At 42.5% G+C, this 18,802-nt stretch overlaps 1 protein-coding gene across 1 annotated transcript in view; it reads right to left on the bottom strand.

The window, feature by feature from the left end:
* Window positions 1-18,802, bottom strand: part of SMAD1 (SMAD family member 1) — a 70,092-nt gene that overhangs the window by 3,402 nt on the left and 47,888 nt on the right. The window contains exons 4-7 of the mRNA XM_077814456.1: window positions 13,559-13,816; window positions 10,874-10,990; window positions 6,894-7,115; window positions 1,911-2,167 (exon numbers count right to left, since the gene is read on the bottom strand). Of these exons, the coding sequence (XP_077670582.1) occupies window positions 1,911-2,167; window positions 6,894-7,115; window positions 10,874-10,990; window positions 13,559-13,816 (854 nt within the window). The remainder of the gene's footprint in view (window positions 1-1,910; window positions 2,168-6,893; window positions 7,116-10,873; window positions 10,991-13,558; window positions 13,817-18,802) is intronic.

Raw genomic sequence — 18,802 nt, 5'->3', positions numbered from 1 at the left:
TGTCCCTCACGCCACTGATCCTTTTATCCCGATCCACACTTCTGTCCCTCACATCATTGCTACAATCCTTACATGTACCCTGAGAACAGAACGGTATGCACTTTGTTTATAGAATTTCTAATCACCAGACAGACCCCAGGGAACAAAGCTACCCATCTTCCAATCACTTACATGACAGTCCCAGCTATTCTGACCAAGAAATGCCCACCACTTCACAATTCTGATCCTTCAGACAGTAGGAGATTGTTACTGAATACAATGTGGTTATTTGAAGGGCATGGAAAAGACAAAGCCTGGAAAAGTTGCTTGTTAATTACCAAACTTTAACTTGACCCACTGTGCATCAACTCTGTTCATAAACACTCTTGGAGAAGTGGATTAAACACTGGGTAAATGGAGAGGAGCGCCACAAAAATGCTAAAAATTCAGAAAACCTGACCAATGAGAAAAGATTAAAAAACTGTGCATGTTTAGTGTTGTGTGAAGACAACTGAGGGGGACCTGATAACTATTTTCAAATATGTTAAAGGCTGTTAGATGACAGATCAATTGTTCTCCACATCCCCTGACAGTAGGACAAATAGCAAGGGGCTTAATCTGCTGCAAAGGAGATTTAGGTTAGACATTAGGAAAAACTTTCTAACCATAAGGGTAGTTAAGCACTGGAATAGTCCTCCAAGGGAAGCTGTGGAATCCGCATCCTTGGGAGGTTTTTAAGAAGTCAGAGGAATCTGTTTCTTAAGAACCTGTCACAGACATTTAGGTTTAGTTGGTCCTGCCTCAGTGCAGGGGGCTGAAGTGATGACTTCTCAGGGTCCCTTCTCACCCCTACATTTCTATGATTCTAATGCAGGTGTGGGCAAACTGCGGGATTGCCACCCCCGTGGCGCTGCGGGGCTAAGGCAGGCTCCCTGCCTGCCCTGGCCCCGCGCCGCTCCCGGAAGCGGCTGGCACCATGTTCCTGCGGGCCCTGGAGGAGGCAGCGGGGGAGGCAGAGGGTTCTGTGCACTGCCTTTGCCTGCAGGCGCCGCCCCGCACAGCTCCCATTGGCCGGGAACAGGGAACCATGGCCAATGGGAGCTTTGGGTGTGGTACCCACAGGCAAGGGCAGGGAGGAACCGCCTGTCCCGCCTCACCCCCAGGAACCACTGCCGGACAAGCTGGCCACTTCTGGGAGCGGCGCGGGACCAGGGCAGGCAGGGAGACTGCCTTAGCCCTGCTGCATGCTGCTGCCACCCTGGAGCCACTCAAGGTAAGTGGCACCAGGCCGGAGCCCGCACCCCAAATCCCAAACCCAGAATCCCTCCTGCGCCCCAACCCCCTGCCCTGAGCCCCCTTTTATACCCTGCACCCCTCCTGTGCCCCAACCCCTTGTCCTGAGCCCCTTCCTGCACACCGCACCCCCTCCCACACCCCAACCCCCTGCCCTAGCCCTACATTCATGGCCCTGTGTGCAATTTCCCCATCCAGATGTGGCCCTCAGGCCAAAAAGTTTGCCCACCCCTCTTCTAATGTAACATTCTATTGAGGCAGTAAGAATAGTTGCTAGGCATGATGGAAACTACTTAACTGTGCCATTATCAAACCTACAAAAAAATGTAATGGGGAGAAATCTGAAACCAAGAACCTACGGAATGTACCTTTGATTTTAAAATTCTGTACACCAACAAAACGAAGTTTGTCCAAACGGATAGCTTTGTATGTTTAAGGACATGCATACAGCTTTTGTTTTATAGAAAAAGTGTTTATAAAATATAACACACATTTACAATCAATGTCATTGTTGATAGGGGAACTTTTCCAATATAAAGGCATGAAATGGAACTGTTCGCACTAGAATTATTTAACGAGATTCAAAAGGGAATATTCTTTTGCTTACAAAACACAAGCCCAATTGAACTCTTACCTACCTTTACAAAACTCATACGGATAGTGCACATCTTAGTAAGCTCGTACACTGTTTCAAAGCCATGGTTCACTGATTGAGCCAGAAGCTGCGCAAACTCTTGGTTGTTGAAAATTTTCAAACTGCAGCCGCTGGGAATTTTACAAACTGTGGTTGGATGGAACCCATGGTGGTAGTTGCAGTTTCGACTTTGAACAAAAATACTGCTGTCACTAAGGCATTCGGCATACACTTCTCCCCCAACATAATAGAGGTGAACTCCTAAGAGGAAAAAGTATTTGTTATGGAGAGGTCAAATGAATTCATATCACATGCACAGTCCAGCACCCATCTTTGCAGAGATGCTTTTGTGCTTCTCCAGTTTAAAGAGAAACGTTATATTTCACTCACTAGTAGGACTCTCGTAAAGCTTTGTTGTACCTGTCCCTCCAGGTTCCACAAAAGTTTGTTTTTCAAATCAACCGTTCATTAAAGTTTTACTTCTTGTAAACTGCACAGAAGGAAACTACTGTAACAGTGCAAGATGACAGATTTACAGGGCCAGAACATCTGCTCAGATCCCATGGGTTCATATTTGGGAGACAGAAGATTGACTGGGCCCAGGGTAGGGAGAACAGACATTGTTCCCCTTCCAGCAGCACAAAGAATCCTCGGCAAATAGTAATACAGCTCCAAGATGGATTCTCCTCCAGCACGTACTAGCTAGGATGAGTCTCGGTTAGGATAGCTTCAACAGAGGTGCACTTCCAGAGAGCTGGAGCACAGTGCAGCGTCCAGAGGAACAGCTTAACGCCGCATGAATCCAATGGTTTCTCATGGACCACTCAAGATCTGAGCCCATGCCTTCGACATTTTCTATAGGGGACAGCAAACCCCTATGGGATATTGGTGGGGGGTGGGGAATCTCCAGAGATCTCTCCCCCCAGAACCCTATACACAGGCTTTTAAACTTTACAAACTTTGGGGTTCAAGTTCTCCACTGTTGGAATAATCAACGTGAAATAGCAAAACCAGAAAAAACACACAGAAGGTATTAAAGTAAATCAAATTCCGAGAAAGAAAATCTTGATGGCATTTAATAGTATGGTCCACGTAAAATTTTGCTGAGGACATAACTCCCATATCATCTTAACAACAAAACAATCTGTGGCCACGTCTTCAAGCTGTGAATCTGTTCTTCTTACAAAGGGGGAGATTTAAATGGCGTTTCTATATAAGAACATGAAAACAGAAGAATGGCCATACTGGGTCAGATCAATGGTCAATCTCACCCAGCATCCTGTCTCCAACAGTGGCTAATACAGAGCTTCAGGGGAACGGTCTTAAACAGGGCAGTTGGAGTGATCCTTCCCTGTGTTCCCCCTCCTGGCTTCTGGCAATCAGAGGTTTAGGGTCACCCTGAGCCTGGGGTTGCATCCATGACCATCTTGGTTAATAGCCATCTACAGACCTATCCTCAGTGAACTTATTTAACTCTTTTTTTTAACCCAGCTATACTTTTGCCATTACAACATTCCATGGCAATGAGTTCCACAGGTTAATTGTGCTTTGTGTGAAAAAGTACTTCATCTTGTTTGTATTAAACCTGCTCCCTATTAACTTCATTGGGTGACCCTGATTTTTGCATTGTGGGAAAGGTTAAATGCTTCTCTATTCACTTTTTCCACAGCATTCATGTTTTTATAGAGCTCTATCATAGCCTCCCTTCGTCATATCGCTTCTAAAACTCAACAGCCCTAATCTTTTTAGTCCCTCCTCGCAGGGAAGCCATTCCATACTCTTATCATCTTAGTTGCCCTTTTCTGAATCTTTCCAGTTCCACTATATCCTTTTTGAGATGGGTGACTATAATTGGACACAATATTCAAGGTATGGGCACCCCAGGGATTTATATAGTGGACTTATATTTTCGGTCTTATTTTCTATCCCTTCCTAAATAGTTCCTAACATTCCATTAGCCTTTTTGACTGCTGCTGTGCAGTGAGCTGAAATTTTCAGATAATTATCCACGGTGACTCCAAGATCTCTTTATTGAGTGGTAACAGCTAATTTAGAACCCATCCTTGTATATGTGTGGGTGGGATTTTTCTCCCCAGCATTCATTACTTTGTACTTCTCAACCTAGAATTTCACGTGCCATTATGTTGTTCAGTTACCCAGTATTGTGATATCCCTTTGCAACTCTTCACAGTCAGCTTTGGATTTAACTATCTTGAATAATTTTTCATCATTTGCAAACTTTGCCACATCACTGTTCTCTCCCTTTTCCAGGTCATTAATGAATATGCTGAACAGCACAGGTTCTAGTACAGATCCTTGGGGGACCCTGCTGTTTACCTCTTCATTCGTAAAACTGACTTTTTATTCCTACTCTGTTTCCCATCTTTCAACCAGCATGAGAGGCCCTTTCCTGTTAGGCCATAACTACTTAGTTTTCTTAGGAGCCTTTGGTGAGGGATCTTGTCAAAGGCTTTCTGAAAATCCAAGTACACTATATCAACTTGATCACCCTTACCCACATGCTTGCTGACACTCAAAGAATTCTAGTAGACTGGTGAGGCATAACTTCTCTTTACAAAAGCCATGTTGACTTTTCCCAACAAATCATGTTTATCTCTTGATAAGTTTATGGAGGAGATGGTATGATGGGATAACATGGTTTTGGTAATTAAATATTCACGGTAAATAGGCCCAATGGCCTGTGATGGGATATTAGATGCGGTGGGATCTGAGTTACCCAGGAAAGAATTTTCTGTAGTATCTGGCTGATGAATCTTGCCCACATGCTCAGGGTTTAGCTGATCGCCATATTTGGGGTCGGGAAGGAACTTTCCTCCAGGGCAGATTGGAAGAGGCCCTGGAGGTTTTTCGCCTTCCTCTGTAGCATGGGGCACGGGTCACTTGCTGGAGGATTCTCTGCGCCTTGAAGTCTTTAAACCACGATTTGAGGACTTCAATAGCACAGAAATAGGTGAGAGGTTTTTTGCAGGAGTGGTGGGTGAAATTCTGTGGCCTGCGTTGTGCAGGAGGTCAGACTAGATGATCATAATGGTCTCTTCTGACCTAAATATCTATGAATCTCTGTGTCTGTGTATATATAACTATAGTAAATAACTGAACTACCAATTTGCGCAGTACTAAAGTTAGGTTTACTAGCCTGCAATTGCCAGAATCACGTCCGGAGCCCTTTTTTAAAAACAGGTGTTACACTCGCTACCTTCCAGTCATCTGGTTGAGAGGCTTATTTCCAGCAATAGGTTACATACTGCAGTTAGTAGTTCTGCAATTTCATTTGAGTTCCTTCAGAACTATGGGTGAATACCATCTGGTTCTGGTAACTTATTACAGTTCAATTTATCAGTTTGTTCTAAAACATTCTCTATGGACACATTGATGTGGGACAGTACTTCAGATGTGTCACCCAAAAAGGATAATTCTGATGTGAGATCTCACCCACATCCTGTGCAGTGAAGACCAATGCAAATAATTCACTTAGCTTCTGTGCAATGGCCTCGTCTTCCTTGCATGCTCCTTTAACACCTTAGTTGTTTAGTGGCACCTGTTTGGCAGACTTCCTGTTTCTGATGTAAATATCTTACTGTTAGAACTTGTTAAAGAGACAAAAACTTTCCTGGCCTGCCTTATTATACTTTTACACTTAAGTTGTAAAAGAGTTTGTGCACCTTCTTATTATCCTCACTAGGATCTGACTTCCAATTTTTGAAGGACTGGTATCTGGTACAGTTAATGTTATAGTACCTCTGGTATCTGTACAGTTAATGTTTCAGTAGAACTTTGCTTGCAACGAGGCTGCTTTTAAAAGTTTACTTTTATAGGTTTAAATGGAAAATGAACAAAGTGTTATATAAAAGTACATAGATACTTTCTGGGGTGGAGAAAAAAAAGAGAAGGAACAAGACTTAGTGGCACAACCTCTGAGTATGAACCTGGGAGCAGCACAGGTACTAGCATGGAAAAAGCTTTTCTTAGCTAAAGGTTGCTTTTCAGAATAATAAACTGTATGAAAACTAATCTCCCTGAGGCACAAGCTCAGTTTCAAAACTGTTTCCTGTGAGATCCAGAACAACATCACTGTAAGAAACTGATCTCCAAGCATAAAAAAAAAAAAGAATAGGAAGACATTCAAAGACAGCTTTCCCTCTAAACTCATTTCATAGGGCCTCAATATAAAAAAGGCAATATAACCCTTCCCCTGAAATACAATTTTTTGATTACAAAGCTCCAAGGACCTCTCTCCGGAAAAAAAAAAAAAAAAATCTTCAGAATTTTTTCCCTGCCTAAAGATGAACAAAGTACTTTTACAATACCACTGCTAGGTGTTGTACAAACACAACATTTACTACCACAAAAATTAAAATAAAGTTAGTCTGGATTTAATTTACATGACAACATTCCCCTCAAAATGGACTATTATGAAGCTAAATTAAAAACAAAGATCAATTCTTTTGGGAGAAGACTGTCAAAGGCACGAAAACAGGAATACCATGAACTGTCCTTTGGACTTCTGAAAATCCCTCCTTTAAACTGTATTTGGAATATTACTTTAGCAGGCCTATACTCCTTTAAGGGAGTTTAAGGGCCAGACAATTTAGATATCTTTAATCAAGAAAAAAAAAAAGATTTTGTTCAGAGAGCTGTCTGCAGTTATATAGTTCAGCTTTCCAGAATCATCAACAGCCGGGCTGTGTGTGAGAAAGCAACTGCCTTAAACTGTTGTGCTAATTAAAATTAAAATTGATGAGAGTCTGCAGACAATCAAAAAAACTGATTAGAAGATAGAAAGCTTCCTGCAATTATACAACAGGTGAGAACTTACAAGAGTACAGGACTTGACAAAGAAATTATGTATTTGCCAGTGTTCATTAGAACATGACTTTATAACGTATATGATAGTCTGTCCCTGAGGCAAGAAGCCCAGATTGCCGCGTTTAGCTAGAAAGCAAAACAAGAGAAAAACTAAATGCACCTTTGCCAATATGCCGCCTGGTGTTCTCAATGGTGGAATTCCGGTTAACATTAGAGAGCAGCCCAAGGCAAAATCTGTTCTTGTTGTTTGAAGGATCAGTAAAACCATCTACCAATACGCTGGTGGAGGAGGCATGAAATGCTTCCCCAACACGATTGTTCAGCTCATAGTAGACAATAGAACACCAGTGTTTTGGCTCTTCATAAGCAACTGCCTGAACATCTGGAAAGAAACAAAGAAAAGGTTACAATCAATGGCACTGCAACTAATATGTTTCTGAACTTTAAAGATCTGCAACCTGTAGGCTTTGGCTTAAGATCACAGAGAGAAATTCTGGATAAATAACTGCTAATTAAGTGCCATCTTCTATAGAGTTCATTTCTCATTTAATTATTAAAAAAAAAAAAAACACTTTTCAGAGCCAAAGAAAGAATCTGTACAAATACAAGTTAAGATAAAATTACTCGCAAAACTTCAGACATAGGAAAAAACATCAGAGCTGGCAACAGGTACTTCAGTAAGAGAACATGTTATGGGCTCAACTACCACACCTATCAAGCACCCCTGCATTCTTTGCAACATATGACCTAGATCAGCACTACCTTGAGTGTTGACAAATCAGTGAAGTACTCCCTCAGTTTATTGTACAGAACTACCAACTTTTAAAATATTATACGTTACAAAATTCTTTATTAACGATGAGAAATCACATAGCAGAAATTGTCAGAACAACTGGAGGTTTTCACAACTGCCTAGGAGACAGCTGGGATTTTGGCCATGCAGGCAGGAGTGACACATGGCTTGGGTTTTTGGTATCCAGATGGCAGATTAATCTTTTGTATCTGGGAAGGCAATGCATCTCCCCCCCCGACTCACCTACTGGGCAAGTGCAGAAATTACTTTAAAATTTGGGAAGGGGATGTTTGAATTCTTGATTTCCGTGCCCTACAGACCATAGGGTTGGTTCACAGCGACCTTCCCCAGTATCAGCCACTACATCCAACAACAAAAAATATGTACATTACAGTTGACGGTTCTATTAAAGTGATCAGCAATGAAATAGTCAACGTGCATGTAGTAGCTAGATTTCAGGGTTAACACCCTACTGAGATGCATAAACAAATTTCACATCTCAGAGCATTTGTTTCATACTCTTTGCAAACTCAAGCAGACAGTACTGCTTCAGTTTAGATTCTGAAGATTTTTTTTCCCCCACAATCAGAAGGCTAGGAGGCTTTTCTAAAAAGAAAAAATAAATGAAAGCTTAGATTTTGGACCATAATTATGCAACAATTTAAAAATAATATGGAATCGGGAATTTACAAGGCTATGAGATTACATTATACACAGGAAGCGGAATATAGGAGGTTTATAGGAATAAAAGAGGTTGAAGAGGAGATAGGATGTGGCTGTTCTGTGTGTGAGGGTTTTAAAGTGAAGAGGATGACTATTTCTGTGCTTAGTACACAGTTTAGGAATCTGAGATAGCAGCTCTGCAGATCACAGCTCTAAATGCAAGTCGAAGTGCAAAAATGACAATGACGTTGCAGGAATTTGTTTCTCCTTTCAGCGCATTCTCAATGCCAACATTAACTTTAAGACCAACATTCTATACTTTCCTTTGCTTAGAAAAATGTTTCTCATACGCTGATTTTTTTTCTGATTAAAAGGGACATGAGCAAAATTAAAAAAATTTAAAACGTGATTATCTAGCTGACATAAATAGTAGGAAAGTACGTAGCCTACGCAACGTCAGCGACGAAAACTGTGTGAGACAAAAATCTTGGTGCAGGGTTTTTCTAGTGTGATGTCTATTGCTGACCAAGAATATGCTGGGAAATGCTCATGAAAAGGGGTTTAACTTTTGTAAAGCCACAGTATTGTTAAGCCTTTTCAAATCATTGTAAATAAAAGAAGCCTTTAATTATTAGTAAGGGGTTACTACACTTTGCTTTCAAATTAAGTTGCCAGTAACTACCAAAGCTACCGCTTTGCCCCAGTTCTCAAACTCAGGAAGAAATCTTGCCAGCTGGCCATTCTTACAGAATGAATCATATCTCTCTCACACAGATTTTATACTAACTTCCTTACGTTTGCTTTAAGTCATGCAGAGCAGGTGCGTTTTGTCTCTCCATTCCCAGCATGGGCCAACAATGGAAATTACCCAGCTTCAGTGACAGGATGCAGCTTGTTAAGTCAAATCTCTTAAGACTAACAAATCTCCATAAAGAACATGCTTCTAAACATTTGCAACTAAAATGTTTAGCATAAAAGTTTATTGAAACAACTGTTTTTATACAACCACAGCAGACCTTTTAGGAGGGCAATTAGACACTGGATAGGCACAGCAAACAGACAGGGGCTCAAAGAATGAGCAGACGATATAAGCATAAGCAAAGAAATAAATGTCTTTTTCCCTCACTCAAGAAACAGTGAATTAAAAGAGACTATTCAACTTACTAGCAAGAAAAAAAGATTTAAAAAACAAACAAAGTAGAAAGCTCTTTTAAGATGAAAAGAAAAACGCAAGCCATTCCCTCTGGTTGTTACGGGTCTCAGATGTGATGCAAAAATCCCCCAGCACAGATAGAGCATATTTACAAGGGGAAAAAATGTGCAGAAGTCTGCAGAGTTAGGTATAAACACTGATAAATGCACTTTGGGCCTTCATCAGCTGCACAGGCCAGTACGCAGTCGTGTATAGATCAGCAAAACAACGGACAATGCCAAAGATGGTGCTGATCAAATGCAAGCTCACTCTGAAGGAGGAAAATAAGTGAACACGGAACCGATATAAATTATATTAGAAGAGCAGATATATTTGTGAGCCCAGACATTTTAAGCTTAACAACAAAATTCAAATGAAATTAAACAATAGCTGAAGTGTTCATATGCTTGTAATCTTTATAATCATTCTGGCACAGCGTTCAACTTGCTACTCTCTCTCCTGGCTGGATGCACGGCACTGTGAGCTAAGTGTTCTCAGAGGGGGCTATTTCTCACCATGTGCTGAATGCACTAAATCCTTTACTCAGCAGTTTATATTTGCAATGTGTTTAAAAAGCCGCGTGTAAAAAGTTGTCTGTGCCATACAATATAAAACAAAATGAAAAGAATTTAACACATCTTCCCTGCAACAATACCACCTCACGCTGCAATCTCACGAGCTAAGGAGGGTCATGCCAGGTCACTACTTACATGGGAAAGGAAACATTCCTACCCCAAGCTCCCAGGAAAAACCCAAGGTGCTGCAGGAAGGAGTGTTGGCAATTCCGTGTCATGCTCTTCTCTAGAAATCAGAGCTAAGCCAGTGCAATATCATGGTGGTTAGGAGGCACTTCGGTTGGGTGTGTTGTGTTTCAGAAGACAAAGCATACTGAGACCCTGACCATTTTTATTGAAGTATCCATAGTACTTTTCACAAGTGTAAAGAAGTTAGTGCCAGTGTCCTGACAAAATCTCAGTCTGGGCAGCTATATTCCCTGCTCTCAATTCACCCACCCACCAACTGGATATCAACCATACAACATCAAGCACTGTCTCAATAGTCACTATAATCATAATAGATACCTTTCACTGCCTGTTAACAGGTGTGCTTGTGCCATTACACATAATTACTATGCTTTACCATAAGAATGGTTTAACTTCAGTGATTGTTACCAGATGAGAGTTTGTAATATGCTTTTGGATTCTTCCGGTTGGAAGTCAACATTTAAAACATGGCGATGCCTTAATTTAATCATGTACGGTCACTTAGACTTTTTTAGACCTAGAGGCTCATAAGAGTGTATAATTTCACCCCCAGCGGGGGTGGGGGAAAAGGAAACCACGTTCCCTGTAGTTTTTCTTATTGTCTACAGTTACATATTTCCGTTAAATAATATGAATCCAGATCAATATTCAGCTTAAAAAAAATTATGAGACTCTTTGCACGTTAGAAACCAAGCAGAAAAAAAAAAACGCATATAGAAGCCTTTTACCTCCTCTGTTTATTTCTGGGGGAATTGAGGGTGCCATCATGTTGGTGTCCATTGGCTGTGAGCCATCCTGTGTCATCTGATCTTCCGGAGGCAGGTAAGCAGGAGGGGGAGTATCAGCTAAATATAGAGAAGGCAGAGATACAATTCCTTCCCTCTCTTTAAAATGTACATATATATCCACATAAACAGTTCAGCGTTAACTTGGAAATACTTTCAGCCTGACTCAGCCATAACTTCCACCCACTCATCAGAATATCTGAGAAAGCAATCATGGACCTTGATTCAGGGAAGCAGAGGATTTCTGTGTATGAAATAGTAGTAATTTTTATTGTGGTTATAACTATCAATCCACAAGTGAAAGCTTGACTGCATTTCTGTCAACAGTGCTTCACAAGTTCAAGGCACTGGATATACATTAATGTCTCCATGCTCAGCACCATCAGCCCTACATTCATATAGAACATGAACAGACTATGAGCACAAGATTTGGAGTCTAGAGGTTCTAATCGCATTGATGTTGTTTCCAATGTGGCCCTCCATCAGTGTAGTATCTGAACGTACCGCAAGTGTTAATGAATTTCTCCTCAATATCCCGGTGAAATATCACCACCAGTTTATAAATGGGGAACTGAAGGACAGAGATTTAGGCCCAGATTTTTAAAAGGTATTTAGGCATTGCTGTGCTCACTGTTGCAGTGCTTAAAATGATTTAACAGCATAAGTCTCATGTCTAAAGGGATTTAGACTCTTAGGAGTGCTTAAAAAAAGTCTTCCTGACCCCCACAGACTTTTTGCCTTGGTGCATGAGATTTGATTACTACCATTCTACACCAAAAAAGAGAACAAGTAGGCAGCCTATGTATCACTGTTATCTCCATCAATAAGTGAGTCATCAACTATTATGACAAGTAACCAAAAGGCAAACAGGCCAATAACTACACCATTTCTTTCATGCAACTTTCTGGTCTTCAAAATCTCAAGCTAGTTAAAGTTAGCAACACAAAGCTCTCAACTAAAGCATTACAGTAATACTACAGCTATGTTTTTCCAGTTGTCACTATCCTTTTCCACTTGACCTTACAAACAGTCCCCTTTATGGAGGGTGGGCAGGCATGCACCATAGAATAAGTTTGTGGGGTGAGGATCAAAATTTTGATTCCTTATTAGGCCTCTAATGAGCTATGAGAGATTTGTGTAATTGAAATTGTTATGCTACTGTCATGCATATGAGAAAGTACTGTGGGAAGGCCAGCGAATGTAAAATTTTCACATTTCTAGATATAGTACTGCTCCCCTTTATATTTTCACAACTGGGTCTCCTTCTGCCCTACTAACTCAAAATGGGTGTCTGCCAAGAGACCTATCTTAAGGCAATGACTCAGAACACTGAGTCAGGGCTAAGAGGGCCTCAAGATGGATGCCTTTTCATCTTTTCCACCACAACGCCCTCTAATTCAGTTTCTCCACTGCAGCTGCTGACTCTGCTTTACCTCTAGCCAGGAATGCAGGCAAAAATAGGACTCCTCAGAAACCAAATCCAATGACCTACCATAAAACATCTGGCATGGGGATACTGTAGGAGACCTTTCCCATTACAGACCAAGCATAGGACCTCTGTGACCTGATCTGTATCCACTGGGACAGGGAGTCCCAGAGCCTAAAATCATAATCAGCAGTCTCTCAAGCTTTTATTCTATAGTTTCTTAAATAAAATGTGGAGGGGGGGGGCGAGAACGGGGACACGACCATAACATTTACGGATTTCTCAGAAGAAATTACAAAACACATGCACGCAGCGCATACAGTTCAGTAGTCTTTACCCACCAAGGGAAATTTTTGAAGACAGACAGCTATCAGTAGCTAACTTCAGTGAACACCCTCTTGACACAAGAAATTACATGTATATTTTTGCAAATCTCTCTCCCCCTTCCCTCCTCCAGCCCCAAAGGAAGGAAGGCAGCACGCCATTTGCCCAGGCTTCTTCTCCCAGCAGCAGAAAGTTAAATCAAAAACATCTTTCAGAGGCTGCTTTCTTCACGATACTTAGTCATGGACAAACCAGGCAAAAAGATGACATTTCTGTAAAAACCTTATAGCCAACCATCAAAACGGAAATAAAAGGCAATTGTTCCACTGTCTTTAAGACAGACATGCTGAAGGTTTCTTTCCAGGGCCTCTGCTGAGAGACTGTTTTGCAGCTGAAGCATTTGTTTCTTGGGATTACATCACCATTTGAATGAATTTAATCAAGTGGTGGTAGTGTGATCCCCTTGGGAAACATCTTTTATAGAACCATAACCTAATGCTGAATTTAAGAGTAGGTCTCTTTCCTGAACAAGGACATTCTGTAGCAATATTTGTTTGTCACAACATTAGCTGTGCATAACGCCCCTCTGCCCCCACACTATACCAGGACTCAATGCTCCAATAATACACTATTCCCCCCACCCCTTGAAATGCAGCTGATTTGTAAAACAAAAACAAAGCATTTTACCTGCATTAGAAAGAATACTGGACTAAAAATTGAACATTATTGCTAGGCAGCCTGATTTAGTCACCACGTTACCGAACATCTCTTCAACTGGCTAGTGACTACACTTAAGTGCTGGCTGATGATGCTTTTGCTTAACGATACTTGCAATATCTAGCTATACTATCCTTAACTCTTACAGAAGGTGAACTTACCTGGCATCTGGAAAGGACTTCCTGGGTCTGAGCTAGCAGGAGAGTGTGGATAGGTGCTACTGCTGCTTCCAGGAGAGTTGGGATAACTACTGTTGGGGGAATGGGGGAATGGATGACTGTTGGGTTGCTGGAAAGAGTCCGGGAAAGTGGCATTATGTGGCATGTGAGGCTCATTTTGTCCTAAGTTGCGGAATTGAGCCAAGAGACTGTGCTGAGGGTTGTATTCACTGTGTCTTGGAACCAGCACTGGTGGAAGAACTAGAAGGGGAAAAAAAAGAAAAACAACATTGAAGATCTGATCCCTAAGGGTTACATTATGCAGAGACATTTATACTTAGATGAAGTGAAGAGAGTTCTTCAGAGTCCCTTATGCCATACAGAGGTGTGTCAGAAATGAGGTAGTCACATTCTAGGAACATATGTCTAGGCAAGAACCCTTTCCTTGTATCCTGTTACTGCATAATTTAAATTCACAATGATCACACTAGTTGTCTGGATCCCTCGCCATAAGCTTGTTTTTATGGAGGGCCAGCGTAGAAGAATAAAGGGACAAGCTATAACAACCTTTTCTTTTTTAATTAAATAAATTATCACAGAGATGCAATGTAACAGCATTTCACAACTTAATGCTGACATGTAGTTCATGTCAGTGCACTTGGTTCCCATGCTAATCGTTTAATGGTCTGTAACCCAAAACCCTGCTAATAAGGACAGATTGTTTTTTAACACAATGTTAATACTACACGGGCCTTGAACTAATCCTGGTTCCAACAGCTGTAATTTTATTTTTAGCCTATGCAACGTGCTTAAGGGTTAATTAAAAAAAGGTTACTCCCTCTATGCCAATTTACCATCAAATGCCTAGTTTAGATAGGGTTATATAATACAATTAAAACAGAGCAATCTGGCAAACTAAAATCCTACCCTGTGTTATGGGACAAGCGAGATACAGGTCAGAACTTGCTAGATCACACTCCCAAGATCCATACACTCCAGGGAAACAAATTTCTTTTTAATTCATTTTTACAGAGGAAATGAACAGGACACCAGATGTGGTAAAGTATAATAATCTTAGTCAGCTCTTTCAGCCCAGCATCTTTGCCTCCAAACTCCTTATAGCAGAGGCTGAACCGCTCAGATTATCACCCAGCTCTTTTAAAAGCACAGCTGTAGGTTTTTATTTTGGGAAGGGGTGAAAGGAAGAGAATCGTGGGGGGAAGGCACACACAACAGTGGGAGACACATGGAACATGATTCCTTTTGTTCCACCCCACTTCACTCCCTGGATAAGGAAAACTGGAAAAAAAAATCCCTTTTGGAGCCTGCTGAGAAAGGAGAAGAATGGTGGGAGGGAAGGGAAGAAACTACAGTGTCTTACCCCAGAGGCTTATTTGCTGCCTCTCAACTCAGTTTGGCCACGTGAGGAACCGTCAGATGCAAATTATGTATGTGGCACTTTGAACAAAGGCCTTCTCATTCCTGTGTTTAGAACTCTCTCTCTGTGATGAAAGCAGCTCAGCTGTTTACCTCAACTGCAGGAGATGCCACAAGAGTGTTAGCAGTGTTTCTTGACTTTGATATATCCAGGAGAGGTTTTATTTAGAGAAGCTAGCCTAAACCTGCAAATCTTCACTCACTCAAGCAGTCCTGACAACCTGGGGAATTTATACTTCGAGAAAGGGTTGCAGGATCAGACCCTTGGACTTTAAGGTCAAGCTGCAAGTCAAATCAGTACCAATTTTACATATACATCCAATTTCACCGACAGCAGCTTGAGCAGAGTTTTCATTATATTTACAATCCTTAAGCCAGGGTGTCATTATTTAAATGGACTGCTTCATAGTTAACTGTGTTCATTTTATGAGTGGAATGTCACACTAGAGGATGAATGTATGCTATGAAATGAGGTATCTTCATCTTCCACATGCTGGAAGTTCTTGCTCTTTGGCCTAATACATCACCAGGCAAATGAGTAGGAGAAACATGTTCATTCTATCATGCATATTCCTTGCTTCTAAGGAACTATTTCAATAATTAACTGGAGAAAGTCATTTAGATTTACCCCAACATTCACTCAATATTTCAAATCTTGCCAGTTGCAATACAGCACACGTCAAATTCCAATTCCTCTGAATATTAGGATTCCTCTTTTCATTAAAATTTGCTCTGAAAAACTCTTGGGTTTTTGAGCACTTCTTATTCAATAAAGTTCAAATAGTGTATTACTTGCCATAGCAAACATGCGTTGGCCTAATAAATAAGAAGTGAAAAGGGTAACAATGAGAGCTTATGTTTAAAGATATTTTTCCCTTTCCTGTCTTTATAATTCTTCCTTACTTTTCTGGGCATTAAAACACTGCTTCCCTGTATCTCTATTTCCTGCAGATGAAGGTCAAACTTTTCTAAGCTAATTTCTGAAAAACAAAGTACATCATCTACCTTTCCCACCCCTACAATGACATACATGACATCACAGGAAGCCATGTGATTTATAGCATTTTTTAAAATAGCTGGAGGAACAGGATATTTTCAATATGGTTTTAGCAAATAAAAAAAAGCAATATCAGATTTTCCCAAGGAGTGCACACACTATCGCCAGTTGGAACTGAGCCCTTCATAAAAAAAACGGGAATATGTATGGATGTAAATTCTACATTTCTCCCTACATGTCTTCCCCTTCTCTTGCACCCAAACCATTCCCAGGTACATAATATGGCTTTGGCGGGTGGAGAAGAGAAAAGATCTCGCAAAAAAAAATTATATTACACCATAATTTAAGCGTTTTTCTAAATTGTAAAAGAGTTTGGAAGATGTAAAACGTTACTGTGAAGCAGCAAAGAAACTGACGCCTGGCACACACAGGTTAAAGAAAACCTGTGGGCTCAGCTAGCCCCACCCTGCTATATCTGCAGCCAATGCCAGGCCAAGAAGGGCACGGAAAGAAGGGAGCCAGGCTCAGTTGGGGGCTGACTGGCAGGAGTTTTCGCAGCTACGGGAGACAAATCAGCCTTGCCCTGCCAAGGGGAGCCTGCAACTCAGCCCCAACTGTGGGATAACTGAACTAGAAGGGCCCTGCCACATATTAGAGAGACTTTAATAGGAAGTAGCCCAGGGAAACAGGTCTTGAAAGCCACCCCAGCAGACAGGCAGACCCATCAATCCCTGTTTAGGGGTCAAACTACACCAGGCCCTGGGGAGGGTCTGGGTCCCCCTCCAACCCCTCTGACCAACAATCTAGCCACTAGGCCACCTGGCCACCGAAAGCTCTATCACAAGTGGTAGAGAATGCAGGCAATGACCTAGTCCCTGCTGAAGGGAATTTAAAAACAAAACAAAACCCAAAACAAAAAGAAAGCTCTTGAATGGAGATAGAACAGATGCTGAAATTGATGGCTGAGCAAAACACCCACCATCAACAGCAGCAACTCCTGCAGCAGACAGCCATGCAGCAGCAAATCCACGAATTGGCAGCCCAGCAGCAGCAGCTGGTCCAGCAGGTGGCCTCCATACTGCCACCCAGTGCTCCAGCAGAATTGATTAACGTGCCTCCATCAGGCTTACCAAGTTGGGGCCTGATGATGATCCTAAGCTTTCTTAGAAACTTTTGAGAGGGTAGCCACAGTAGCCCTGAGACCAACTGGCTGCAGTGCTGGTCCCATACTTAATCAGGGTAGCACAGACCACATAGCATGCTTTAGACCCTGCAGCCGCCAAGGAACATGCCCGGGTTAAGGTAGCGATACTCGATGCCCTAGACATGTCGGAGGGGACATTCTGTCAGTGCTTCCAGGGGGAGCGGTATCCACAGGGAACCTGACCCCATCTGGTCACCCAGAAGCCGCGAAACACATGCTTGAGATGGCTCAAGCCCGAGGCAAAGTCGGGAACGCAGGTCGTTGAACTGGTCCTGTTAGAGCAGTTTGTCCAGATCCTGCCCCTTGGGGGAAGAGAGTGGATGTTGCGGTACCATCTGGAGACTATGACAGATGCCATCCAGCTCACTGAGAATTACCTAGCTGCCAAGTCCCCCATGACGACATCCCCCCAGGGACTGGCCGGGACCAAGAGCCCCATACTACCAAAGGATGGAACCTTCCATGGACTCCGGTCCCTTGAGCGGCATAGACATGCTCCCCCTCTTTCCAGAGCTCCAGGGGGCCCAAGGACCAAAATGCCCAGAGGTTCCCCAAACGAGAGCCCCAGAACCATTTGCTCACACCCAAAGTCAAGAAACCACTGGCCCACTGGAGGTTCAGAAGGTGGTCCAGAACTCAGGGAGGCCCATTGGGAAGAGACCACCCAGATACCCAGACAGGGAGCCACTCGCACCACCCAAGATCCAGATCAGTATTTCACATATGGCTGTTCTGGGCATTGGTCCAGAGATTGTCCTTATATGGAATGCAGCTTTCAGAAGATCTGGACCCCACAGACCCAAGCACGTCAAGGCAACCCAACTAAACTGACCATCCCGGTGTGGGTAAATGGGAGAGAAGTAGTGGGGCTGGTGGATTCGGGGTGTGCCCAGACCCTTGTACCGAAGCACGGTGGTTACTAACTCAGGGCACCATCATGCTACAGTGTGTTCATGGGGACAGGAGGGCCCCCCACACGGAAGTAACTGACAATAGGGAGACAGGAGAAGTCATTGATGGTCGGTCTGGCTCTGACACTCACCTACCCACTGATTCTAGGCAGAGATCGGAGCTATTCTGGGGAGTTGTTAACAGAGCTGATAAGACCCACTTCTGATGGACAGAACGCCCTTCCTCTGACCACAGGCTGGCCTGAAGCCGCGACCCCTGTGGGCACGGAGGAGGCTGCAGACCCTGGTGAGGGGATATCTCAGTCTTCAGTACCAACCTAGCCAGACTAGGGATGTAAATACCATTTAAAAAGTTAACCATTTAAACAATAAAAAATTTTTGTTTAAGCGGTTAACCAATTAAAGGGTCGGCTGGTGCAGGGCAGGGCAGGCCGGCCTGGAGGCTAATAGTTAAGGCGGGTTAACCAGTAAGACTAATGCTTACCAGTTAACAGTCAACATTTTATACCCCTAAACCAGACTAGCCCCACTCCCAGCCAGCTAAGGAACTGTCCCCACTACCCAAGTCTGAGATTCTGACGCACCTCTCTGACTTTGTGGAAAGGCAACGGGCTGACGACACACTGAGCCAAGCATATGCCCAGGTGGTAGCAATAAATGGGGGAACCGTTAAGCCCCATCAAGCAGGACAGTTTCCC

Source organism: Eretmochelys imbricata, chromosome 4, assembly GCF_965152235.1.
Source record: "Eretmochelys imbricata isolate rEreImb1 chromosome 4, rEreImb1.hap1, whole genome shotgun sequence".
Lineage (NCBI taxonomy): Eukaryota > Metazoa > Chordata > Testudines > Cheloniidae > Eretmochelys > Eretmochelys imbricata.
The sequence above is the reverse complement of the archived record's forward strand: the minus strand, read 5'-3'. Positions and strand labels throughout refer to the sequence as shown.